At 38.5% G+C, this 12,989-nt stretch overlaps 2 protein-coding genes across 2 annotated transcripts in view; one reads left to right on the top strand and one right to left on the bottom strand.

Annotated features, from left to right (window-relative positions):
- disp3 (dispatched RND transporter family member 3) overlaps window positions 1-4,631 on the top strand; it is a 72,419-nt gene extending 67,788 nt beyond the window's left edge. The window contains exons 20-21 of the mRNA XM_048210859.1: window positions 452-627; window positions 3,091-4,631. Of these exons, the coding sequence (XP_048066816.1) occupies window positions 452-627; window positions 3,091-3,435 (521 nt within the window). The 3' untranslated portion in view covers window positions 3,436-4,631. The remainder of the gene's footprint in view (window positions 1-451; window positions 628-3,090) is intronic.
- A 2,505-nt stretch (window positions 4,632-7,136) lies between these two features.
- Window positions 7,137-12,989, bottom strand: part of bmp1a (bone morphogenetic protein 1a) — a 112,971-nt gene continuing 107,118 nt past the window's right edge. The window contains exon 20 of the mRNA XM_048210858.1: window positions 7,137-10,349. Within this exon, the coding sequence (XP_048066815.1) occupies window positions 10,212-10,349 (138 nt within the window). The 3' untranslated portion in view covers window positions 7,137-10,211. The remainder of the gene's footprint in view (window positions 10,350-12,989) is intronic.

The following is a 12,989-nucleotide window of genomic DNA, read 5'->3' as shown; positions in this document are numbered from 1 at the left end:
TGGACACTTCAGGATATTTATTAATAACTCCGATTGTGTTCATCATAAAGTAGGAAGTCATATTCACCTAGGATGGCTTGAGGGTGAGTAAAGCTTGGGGTAATTTTAATTTTAAAGTGAACTAATCCTTTAAATAGAATTAAGTATATAGAATGTACTGAATGTTAAGTTGCTTATTGTACCCAAGAACATGATCTATTTAAGTCCATGTGTCATTTAACAAGAAACTATGCTTCTAACCACAGCCTGAGCGCTGTAGTTCCAACCACACAAGATTGAGATGCTGTTTGCAAATGTTCATAGAACATCGCTGAAAATCGTTGAACTATGTTGGTAACGACGGAACTTGCAACCATAGTTAGCTAATGATGCTTTGGGAAATGCAGTCCTCTTTTAGGTCCTCTCTAAATCTTGAAATAACCTCATAACGTGTGTGTGTTGGCACTGGCAGGTATGGTGTGTCTGGTGGTGGCGGTGATGTATTGGCTCGGGTGGGAGATGGGTGCGGTTGAAGCCATTTCTCTCTCCATATTGGTGGGCTCTTCGGTGGACTATTGCCTGCATCTAGTGGAAGGCTATCTTCTGGCGGGGGACCCTGAAACTTCAGGACTGGCTAATCACAATTCGGTATGATTTACACTTATCCATTACTCAACAACTATCTCCTGTGATGTTAAAATGGAACTGTTTTATGATATATTCACATCCCTGACCTTTTCATTGGTAGTAATCTGGGAACATAACACCAAAGCTCGGTTGGATCCTAGTTTGGGACATCACTTCAGCTGTTAAGATGCTGGGATTTCCTCCCACCGTTATGCCCTAGAGCAAGGCACTGAACCCTGGCATGCTCCAGGGAAGTCATTTAAATTGGTGTAGTATAAGCTAGCCTGGATAATACAGCATCTCCTAAATTAAAAGCGAAATGTTTGCAGTCGTACGTGCCATTCTATATGGCATTATACATAATAGCATATGGAGAACTTAATGAAGCCCTTTTTAAAAAATGGATTACGGTGGAATAATTGATGCATTATATTATAACACAGTAATAAAGCATTTATCATCATTAGATTTATAGCTACCTTTAGGTGTGCTTGTGTCTTGACGTTTTTACCGTGTTTACTATATGACTGCCTGCAGGGTTGGGCAAAAATACATCAAAATGCGTTTTAAAATAAAACACCAAATACCTAAATTTTAAGTGTATCAAAATAAACTACAAAATACAACAGCCACACCATGTATCAAAATAAACTACTGTATTTTTGTATTTTAAAAATGCTAAAAAATACTTTTACAAGGGAGCATGAAATTTCTTCGCAAACCTTCCATCAGTTGGCCTATTTTATCCCTTCACCATTACACTGACACCAACAATGTTTGATAGCACCAACTTTTCTCTGCCCGAGTCATGCAATAAATCTAACATATGCAACCAGTTAAAGGCACAATATGTAGGATTTTTGGATTAAAATGTCCAAAAACCGCTAGAACTATTTTATATATTTTGTTGACTTGTGTACTTAAATTATCCCAATTTTTTTTTTTCTTTTTCAAAATTGTTTAAATCCATATAAATAAGCAGTTTTAACCAGGACACAGACCATGTCCGTGCGTCGCCTATCAATGACATCATTACCCTCGATTTCTAGTTTTCTAGTTTGTTGAAACCATGAAAACATCAAAGACACTTTAGTATATTTAGTATATTATGTGTTTTATTTATTTTATTTATGTTTGGATACATTCATTAACAGAAAACTACTCGTGTTATATAGCTCAACACATTAAGTCTTATTGTTTGAATCTTGTTTTCTTGATTTACAGTGATGTTTTACCATGACTAATATGTGACAAGTGCAGCTGCTATGAGACAAGTGTCTCGTCACGATTCTTTTCCACCTACTGTAGACGTGAAGACAACACCTCCCGTGATTCCATGAAATCAAAGTGTCATCAAGCTATGCCTTTGTTTTGAATAAGCGACCTCTAGCGGCGAAAAATTACATATTGTGGCTTTAACAGAGCCAGTATTAACATATCCCTGTGATCTCCCAGATGAAGGTTAGTTTTAAAGTAACCAAGAGCTTCCTAATTTAGGTACTTGGTGTTTGGTAACAAAGGGCCTACTTTGCATCAGCAACACTGACTCAATGACAAACAAGTCATTCATAAGAAGACAACTGATGGCACCTGTATTCATAGCAACTATTTTAACTAATAAATCATAAATATAGGGGGGGCTGCTGCTCGCTATAATTGTTTTCAAGAACATTATGTAAATTGGTACACTATTTAGCCTAGGCTACCAAAACTTAACATGAACTGTTAAAAATTATAGCAATTTATGCAAAAAAATGATGGAAAGCTGGCAGCCTTCACGTTTCTTGACCACCTTCTTCCATATGGATCAATTTTCTATTCTGATCTCAACAAGTCTGGCTAAACTACTGAGTAAGAACCAATCAGCACCAATCAATTTAATGATGTCATCATGTAGACTTCTTACAAGGTATTTTACAGTATTTTAAAAATACAAAACACTAAAGTATTTTGATACAAAATACGAAGCCATTTTCATCAACCCTATCAAATACAAATTACAAAATACTATTTTGTATTTGAAATACGTCTTTTAAATATATGTATCATAAATACTGCCCATCCCTGACTACCTGAATCTTTTACTCACATCTGTTTTATAACTAAAAATTGTGTAAACACACTGATTCATGCTGACTGCAGTATTATGGCGAAATCCTGCTGTTACTGAGCACAAACCCAGTGACTAGGAGAAATGTCAGCATACTGATGAGATAAACACGTCTGATCCTGTATTCTGCTCTGTTTCCACCATTCCTTTCCTCGAGCTTCACATCTCTTTAGTATTGTGAATTTAATTGCTGACAAGAGTTGCAAAACAGCTAAACATGATGAGCCATTCACACTTCTTGATTTAAAAGATAGTAGGCGTATCAGACATGACACCAAAGTAAGAGTCAAGAAAGAGAAAGAAAAATACTGCGTGAGGTGAATGTTAATACGAAGAGTTTTCACAAGTGTCATTCCTTCTGATTTGGCTTACAGGACTCCTCCATCAAACGGCAGCTACGGACCCTTGAAGCAGCCAATCACGTGGGTGTTGCCATAGTCTCTAGTGCCGTCACTACGGTGATTTCAACCATTCCGCTCTTTTTTTGTGTCATCGTGCCTTTCGCCAAGTTTGGTCAGATCGTGGCCATCAACACAGCAATTTCCATCGCGTTCACTCTCACGGTCACTACCGCGCTACTGGCGACAATGGGACCCGCCGACTTCACTCGGCCCCCCAGAGCCGTGCTCAAAGCCGCTCTGGCGGTCCTGATCATGGGTGTCTGTGGAGGTCTGCTTTGGTGGACCGGATCACAGTTTGCTCCTGACACACTGATCTAAATCGCACGGCGAATCCCTCCTGCACCCGTTTCAGACCGAGGAACCTCATTCCAGGTGGATTTCAAGCGTGCAGATGTGATTTGTTTGTGACGTCGAGACAACGTACTGGGAAGCAAGTTGGGAAAAAATGAAGTATTTAATATGTGGCACACTGTTAGAAATTAGGAAACCCTGTATGTGAATAGTGAACAGTCTGCATGAAGGTAGCGAGCCCTGACAGACGTGGGAAATGACGTCGGACACATTTAGGCGAATAACACTGTCTTTGCTATCATGAATCGATCTGTCAGGGATTTGCATTAACGTATGACCAAAAGAGTTGATTATTCCTCGATGTTGTTTTTTATTCACAACCTGAACTGAAGTGACTGAAGTGATGTGAGGACGTGTCTAAGTCCCTGAAGTCTCAGAAGAGAAGAACGTGAATTCTGTGAATTCATCTCGCGTGCGGGAGCAGGACAACACTGAAGGAGAAAGAAAGTCAAAGACGAAGCTGCTTTTTCACCGTCCTTGAGGGATGTTGTGACAGGGTTGGTGTTCAACTCGAAAGTGAATTAATTGAATTCCAGATGTAGATGGTGCTGTACATTTTGGTTAAAGTCAACGAGAATTGACATTCACAAGCCGTTTTACTTTTGCAATGGAACATATTTCTGAATCATACAGGATATTAGGAAACACAGTAGGGCGGGATTTGAGTTAGATGAGTCAATGTATTTTGTTGATCCTGGAACAACATTCCTGTCTGAAAATGTAGTCCTATCCCTATCCCTAACCTTACCCATAACTTATCCCTAAAATCAGAGGGAAATTATAGGTGAATAGCACAGATGTAAAAGCACCAAACCCTGGTTTTAAGCCTAAACTTGACATAAAACTGTAAACTTGTCCCTCAAATCTGATTGGTTGATTGGAATTGGAACGTTGATCCAGGAACATGTTCCATCAGGAATCGATTGGATGATGAAAAGTGAAAGTTTACCCTCCAGTTTATCGCAATGCTAAATTGCTAATTGGCTATCGTATAGTCCAAAAAGCCTTGGTTACGGTGGCTGAAACGGAAAAGGAAGGAAACTTATTGTTAACTAAAACTAAAACAATTAAAAATTACAATGTTTTCTTTAACTGAAATATAGCTAAAATAAAATAAAATATGAATATTAGATGAAAAACTTCACTTTAAAAAACTTAAATGAAAATTAGAAATGTTGAAGTACTAAAATGACAAACTAAAATGAATAGAAATTAAAGCTAAAAAACAATAAAAATGAATGATATGAGTAATAAAATGAATAAAAGTATTCAAAATATTAACAAATACTATAATAGTTTATGTAATACTATTATATTATATAATAAATTATAATAACACTGGAAGAAAAGGAACGTTTTTTGTTTTGTTTTTTCAGCTCAGTTTCATGAGAAAACAGCTATTTTACAGATTGGTGACTTGGTGTTGAATTCATACAATTTGAATTGTATGAAAACCTACAATATTTAGAAAAAAGCATGAAGGTCCACCCCGAAGCCTAACCCTCAGAGCGGCGTAAGCAGATCGTATGAGTAAGATTGTGCAAATTCATACGAAGTTGCAACCAATGCACCAAAACATAAAATAGTTATGAATTTTCACGAGTGTGTGTTGGTTTCTTCTTCGTATGACGTGCTCAATAAGGCCAGGAACGTAAATAGGATCCATTCTGATTTTATGTTGACTTTAAGGAACAGAAACAAGGGGCCTTATTTATAAAATGTTGTGTAGAAACCATCCAACATTTTTAATCTTATGATCATTTCTAAAATGTGCATATGTTTGATTCAGAGAACGAACATATGCAAAAAAAAAAAAAAAAAAGCTCTCTGCCACAAGGACTCTTTTCCACGTCAAAAACTGTTTTTATAAATATAAACGTAGGAGTGGATTTTAGCGTACGCACACTCTTCAAGTTCAAATCGCACGTTTTATAAATGAGGCCCCGGGTCTCTGTTCCTCATAACAGCCAACATTTTCCTACCTTAATAATGTAAGAGGTTACTGTACATCGTTTTGTATTTGTCAGAAAACCGTTGAAGAGAGTTGCAGTACTGATCGTATTTCAAAGTAAACATGATAAAAGGTTTTGTGTGTGTGTGTGTGTCTGGACTTTTGTAAGATAAAAGTGTAAAATCATGGTGAATTTCATGCTGGCTTTTGTAAGATTCTGGTTAAACAAACATTGAGTTCTGCAGAGTAATGTTGTGCTTCTGATGTGTTTTGTTAAAATTCCCAGTGAAACCACTGTTTGCATTCATGTTTCTGCACACCAAACGGATCCACTTACCCCGATGTCTTTATCTGTTTTCATTGTTACCATTGATCTGTCTTTCAAAACACATAGTCACAATGATCACATGCGACCTTCAATCAGCCTGATCATTGACCTCCTAACCGGCAGTCTGGAAATAATACAGCACTTCAGCAGACATCCACAGACGCTCGCTGTCCTCCAAAAAGCTCTCCACTGCGCTCCAGTGCCCTCTGCGTGCAGGAATGTACAAACTGCAAAGAGTTCATCTTCACAGCGCTATCTGCTCAACTTGAGTGGTTTTCTGCAACATCCTTTTCATGATAAAGGATTATTTTAGAGAAATATTAAAATACACACCATATACTACATTCTAACATAAAAGTGTGGATCTCACAAAGAAATGTGCAGGTACATTTTCACCTTAAAATTACGTACAAAATCATTTTGCATCAAGAAAATAAGACCTATTTAGTATATTTTTTGCCAAATTTTTATAAGCTAAGCTATGGAAGCTTGTTTCCGCCACTGAATAAAAAATAAAAAAGGTAATTGTGACTTTTTATCTCACCATTCTGACTTCTTTTCCTCAGAATTGTGTGATATAAACTCGCAATTGAGAGTTATAAAATCCATAACTCTCAATAAACTTTTTTTCTCCGAATTGCAAGTTTATATCTCACAATTATGAGAAAAGTCAGAATTGCGAGATGTAAACTTGTAATTGTGAGATAAAAAGTCGCAGTTATCTTTTAAATTGTTTTAATCCGTGGCAGAAACAAGCTTCCATACTAAGCACATTCCTTCAAATTCTATAATACAAAAATCCTGTCTGGACACAATAACAAAAATTAATTAAAAGATAATTTTAGTACAATAAGTATGATGTTTGATAACAATAGCACTATATACTGACAATGGTTGGTTGGTTGGTTGGTTACATGTGCTTCATTTTCTTTATGCAAAATATATTACCTTAGTAAAATTGTCCCCCGAATTTTCTTGAGTCTCTACAAGATTCTCCACAAAAAGGCTTGCGATAGAACTAACATCAGTCTTTATGGGTATATCACAGAACATCATATTCCCATTACAACAGTAAAAAGTTTTTCACTATACTAAATATCAGACATTTTCATTTGTATGTGTTTTCTAACCAATCTCTGACTTTATTTAGCTCTTCCCATCAATTCTGCTTAATTTTTAATGTTGGAAATGGTAGATAGGCATTAATAATGCACTGTGGTGACCATTCATAATTGATGATCTGTTATTTCACAAATTCAATACGGATATGTGGTTTATTTAGAAATCCACACAGTCATCAAGACAAGCAGGAAGCCAAACTTCATCCTCAATGTGAGCTCAAGACCTTGAAACCATTAGGAAATAATGAAATGCTTCTAAAACATGTAGGACTTTTCCCTTCAGTGTTCAGCTTATATTTGAAAAACACCAGTTATATTACAAGAACGCATTCAAAATTACAATAGAGTGCTTAGCCTAGTGTTTTCCTTTAATTTGCTTTCTTACATAGCGCTAACTACTGTGATTTAATCGGTATATTTGGGCTTTTATTCAGTTAATTAAACGGTCAATCCACAATTCCTGAGTCTACAAGACAAAATGTGACATGAAGCATTTCAAAATGAAAATAACATTTTATGAAATAGATGCACTTGTTAACACTATGTGCAATACATAGGTGAAAATTAGCTATACAATATAAATAAATTGCATCTTTTGTCTGCAATTACACATAGCCTTACTTCTCATCAAGTTATCTATGGTTTAGTGTACTTTGAATACATTAATACATATTTACATACATACATATGATAAAATGCATAAACATGTACCAAGTCTTGTGTGGGAAGGCCGGTCAGGGTGAACAGATCAAGCATACACTATTATGCTGAGGTAACATTTCATGATAAAACAGATCATTTGAAGCCCGCGTTCGGCCACAAAACACTATTTCTAACAGGAAATAACATGGGCATTTAAAACATTAATAATGCTTAGGAGAATGTGATTTGCTTAGCAAAATGTACAAGTGCTCCACTACTCTACAAAGCTATGCTAGGAAGCATATTCAAATACAGAGATGCGAAATTGGGTATAGACGTTCTCTTGGACACACAAAATAAAATCCATTTGAAGAACTAGGATATAAGTTAGTTGATCTTGAGCATAAGCGTAACCATCCTTAGCTTGCAAGAACGTATATCGAGAGGCTTGAGGTGAACACGTGGCTTGAGGTGAACCGATTCAAAGTTCAAATGGAAGGCATTGGCAGAAACGTCTAAAACCTTTTAAAACCCCGAAATGTTTCCTCTAAAAACCATAATCCTCATCATTTGCCTTCCTGGATTTCACACACCCGAGTCGAACGGTAACCGAGTCCTGAAACGACTGAAATCTAGTGTCTTGAAATGATTGGGTTGGGGAACAACAATCAGATATCCTGAACCTGAGATTTAAAAGCGCTTTAGGTAAATCCACAAAGGCAAACAGGTGTGAAATGATATCATATGATGAAAAGAGCTGTTGAGACGGAGGAGACAAAGTCAACAGCCTTTGAAGGAGCTCTGCGGGAGAGAGAGGGAGAGGTAGGGAGCAGTGATGTCGACTGCATACTTGCGGGAACACTTCAGATCAAAAAAAAAAAAAAAAAAAAAATCAACCCTGGGGACCAGACTATTCGGCACTATTCCGCACAGACTTGACATCTAACGTCCTCTTTTCCCAACTGACATCGGACGTCAGTGGAGATCAATAGGTGACCGACATGACCGGGGCTGCAGGGCTCATTTGAAATAGCACCATCCCACCACTCTCCCACACGCTGAGGTACGTTATTGGTACAAATTTACATTTTACAACAGTTTTAACAGTTTTTCCCATAGCCAACGATGTAAGAGAAACATCTATCTAGCAATAGGGCACCTTAAGACTGCTAAAAAGGACAATTCTTTCAGGTTTTAACTCAACATCGTATTGCTGCACAGACAACGGACCTTAGTCGGAGTAGACGCCACATTTAATCTGACGTGAACGAAAACGAATCTGTGAGGGACACTTGCTCAATAGTTTTTTACTGTCTAAAAATCATTTACTCACCCTCATGTCATTCCAAACATTCAATGCTGTGACTTTCATTATACGGACAAAGCAGTTCGTCCAAATGGCTTCACAGAAGAAAGAACGTCATACAAGATGTATGATACGAGGACAGAATCTGAACTACCTCTTTAAAGTCAGAGATCACATCTATTTTCAAGTTTTAGAAGTCTTCCCTGACTAAGGTCCATACACGCAGCTTTCATACTATGACATTTGTTACGAAAATAAGAATTGTGAAATTTCGGTCTGCAAGGAAAGAGCCTGAGAAAGAGGAAAAAGGCTAGAAAACAGCGTCGGGGCGTCGTGACACAAGAGTGCCCACCAATTGTCATGTGATTGTGCCTAATTTGTTCACGATTGGCAAAGCACAGAATGAGCGTTACGAGGACAGAAGCATATTATCAGGACCTTTGAAAAGATGTGTGCTTAAACTAAGGACAACTGAACCAAATTTTGAATTTTCCACCATTCTGTTTTTATGCAAAAGCAATTAACAGCCATCAGACATGGGCCACGTTTCGTTTATTAGTCTTTTAATATGATAACTGTTCTTGGAAAACCTCCTGGAGAGTGATAAAATCGGGCAGGGAACCTTCTGGACTACTGGCCAGGAAAAAGCGAGTTATTACAAATGCTGGTGCCATCACATCCACATTTCCTTCTAGCTGTACCACATGCAACTCTTTGACATACAGTGTCATTTGCTCAAGTAACGACAAAGAAACCGGCCCACAATGGCCAACAAGACTCTTTATGAACAAGCAATGCCAATAATGTCAAGAAGAGACGGTTGTTTCCCCACAGTGCAGCGGTAAATCTCACGTTTCAAGGTTGGAAACCCCGTCCCGAATGCCCTGCTCCACTCATTTCTCACTTCCTCTATCCCACTGTTGCACAGATGACTGGTTTGGTTGACTGCTCGGTTCTCCTGCAGGAGTTCCTCAGTGTATTTGTGTTTTTCAAACGCACTCTTGGCTCATGAAAGATGAAAAAAAGGGGGGTTCCGGTAGCCGATCAACTACGCCCACCCTCCCGTACAATAATCCCTTTCGATTTCGCCCCTATATTGGTATCCAGCAACTGAATACGTTCCACCCCCCTCCCCCCTCAACATCTTGCCCCCAATGTAATAATTAAAAAAAGGTAAAAACAAGGTCTACTGCGGAATGGCTTTACTCCTCACAGTCAGTAGGGGATGCCAGAACCCCTGTGAACTACTGAGGTGCGGTTGGCGTTCTTGCGGCTGGTCCGTCGAGTCTGGGTGTTCTTGGCGGCCGGGGGGTTCCGAGCGATGGGCGAGGCCCTCCCCCTGGGGCCCTTTCGCTTCCCCCTAGGCCCTGCACGGCCCCTCCCGGCCACTAGGGGTCACTTCTTACGGGAGTGGAGTGTGTCCTGAAACTTGGTGCTGGTGTAACGCACGTGGAAGCCCTTCTTATTGATGGTGTCGTCCGAGCGGAATTTGATGACGATGGAGTCGCCAGCGGAATAGATCTCCTCTGGAGGCTGGAAACACAAAGATGGAGGCAACATTTGAGCACATTGCATAGAACTAATTCCCTTTTATTACTTCAAACCAGCCTCAAATACTTTAAAATGTCAAATCAACAGGATTGTTTTTAGTGTAGTAAGTCAACATTGAGTCAACAAGAGCCGGAAAAACCATGAGCCGGAACTTGAACTAATATTGGCTCTGACAAACTCGTATACATTTTTAACTTTTAACCTAAAATCTTCATTTTGAGTCCAAAATAGCAAACTAAAGACTGGAATACACTACATGACACAGATTTTTGCCCCGTTTTGCAGTCTGAATGAATTGATAATAGTTGCTGAAAATCAGAGCCTACAGATTTGGGCTGGTCAGAGTTGACAGATTTCACACAAAAATTGTGTACTTTGATGAGCACAGGCTCAGATTTTTCAGCTTCCGGCTATAATTGCGTCGAATCTGATGATATCAAACACGTCTGATATTTTGAGCCAATTTTAGAACAAATATTGTTTTCATTCATCTCCTAACAACAAAGTGCATGATTTTGCTCAAGTTTGTTGTTTACGGATTGACTTGAAAAGTCTGGTAGTGTGTGATCCTCAGTCGTTTAGTGTAAAATGTCTAGTTTTTCTTTGTAAGCATTTATAAATTCAGCAAGTGTATGAAGCCTAGGTTTTTTAAATCTGTTCTGATCTTAAAAGTCGTGTAGCTTAGCAACATGCTAGCATCAGAATATTTTGGAACCATGAGTTACAGTCAGTGTTAGAGTAGATTTAGAAATGAGAGTGTTGAACTTCCTTCTCCTGTATTCTATTCTTCTTTAATCCAGAATGGCAGCACAGCTGAAAGGTTTGTTTGAGCTGCGCCCTCTACTGTACAGGAGTAAATATGCATTTCCTTTAGCCTGAGGCTTATTCATTTCACTTTTGGTGTGAAAGGGCCTTAACCTTTGCCAAAAATAGAACTTTTTTTGTTGCTATTAAAAAACAAACAAACAAGAAAGCCCAGCCCAGGTGAGATAAAGTAACACAAAAGTAATGTAACCCCTTCACAGAGACCCGCCCCCCTTAGTTACTGTTGCTTTGTCTGACGAGCCATGGCGCTGTCACATCACACAGAGTGAAAAATACATCGCGGAGCAAAGAGGATACTGACAACACGTCGACAGACAAGACAGAGCAGGTTACTTATGGTATTAAACAAAGTCCCATTTTTTGAAACTGTGTCATTTTTTAAGAAAATCGAACAATAAAAACCATTTTGTGGCTCTTTAATGTGTCCTGACAGATTGCTGTAGCGCCTCAGCTCAAGAGGCTCGTGAACCGATCATCTCTTCCTACTAGTTCATTTATAGCATCAAATAAACATGAATGAACATGAGAAGGAATGTTGGTTCAAATGCAGAAAGATGTCAGTACACACCATTTTTCAAGTTCAAGTCCAGTGTGATTAATCTTCTAACTCCTGAATGCATTGTCGGACAAAATGGCGGATTCTGCGTTATGACTGGTTAGATCGCTTGTCAATCAAACTCCCAGCAAAGGGTGAATTAGTTACCTTTTTTTAGGGAGTAACGCAATATTGTAATGCATTACTTTTAAAAGTACCTTTCCCCAACACTGGTTACAGTTATATTCTAGTAATATTTTCTGGGTCATTTTTGTGGCACTTACAAAGTATTTTTGTGAGGATGCCTTCTTAAGTCCAAATTACACTTCAGTTTTGGTGCGAATGCTTAGAGTATGCATACAATGGAACGCCAGGTCTTTCAAAGTATGCTCCATTTGATGTGCACAAACAAAGGCACTCAACACATGCACGCTACATAGTTGCCATCGTCTGCGCCATTTCTCTCCAAAAATTCTGCCTGATAAAAATGTTTGTACTTGTTTAAACTAGAGCTGTGTGGATCTCTTCATCCCCTCACACAAGTGCTCAGCAACACTGATACAGTATCTGTTGTTGTTGCAGTCAAGAGTAGTTTGATATTGTTCCTCCAAAACTTGATTGAGTCTCGCCCGTTTCTGTTTTGACTGTGACACAACGAGCTGGGAAAGTGTTGCCACCTTGTGGACAAAATATCTAGGGCAAAACAAAATTCTATGCGCATGTGCGTAATGAGCATATGGACAGAGTTGGGGAAAAGTAATGCATTACAATATTGCGTTACTCACTAATAAAAAGTAACTAATTGCGTTACTTAGTTACTTTACGGAAAGTAATCTGTTACGTACTTTATCGTTACTTTTTCTCACCTGGGCTGGGATTGCTTGCTTGTTTGTTTTTTTAACAACAATAAAGTTCTATTTTTGGCAAATTTAAGGCACCAACAGTGAAATGAATAAGACTCAGGCTGAAGGAAATGCAAATTCATGCCTGTACAGTAGAGGGCGCATGCACACTGTACGAATACTTTAGCTTACTCGTAAAAACCGAAGTATATGTTGAGCTTTAGAAGGTAGCTGCCTATGTGAACAGTGGATAGTGAGACTGTGCACTAGGGCTTAAACCCCAAAGGATTTGATACAGTTTCAGAGTAGTTTCCACTGTGTAGCGAACGGTCTGGAAGATGTTAAGAGCTTGAGTGTGTGATTCTTCTCTGAGTGAGCCTAATGGGTTATTTTGGGCTGTGAAAGCCTAATGTGGCAGCA

Source organism: Megalobrama amblycephala, linkage group LG12 (assembly GCF_018812025.1).
Source record: "Megalobrama amblycephala isolate DHTTF-2021 linkage group LG12, ASM1881202v1, whole genome shotgun sequence".
Taxonomy (NCBI): Eukaryota; Metazoa; Chordata; class Actinopteri; order Cypriniformes; family Xenocyprididae; genus Megalobrama; species Megalobrama amblycephala.
The sequence above is the reverse complement of the archived record's forward strand: the minus strand, read 5'-3'. Positions and strand labels throughout refer to the sequence as shown.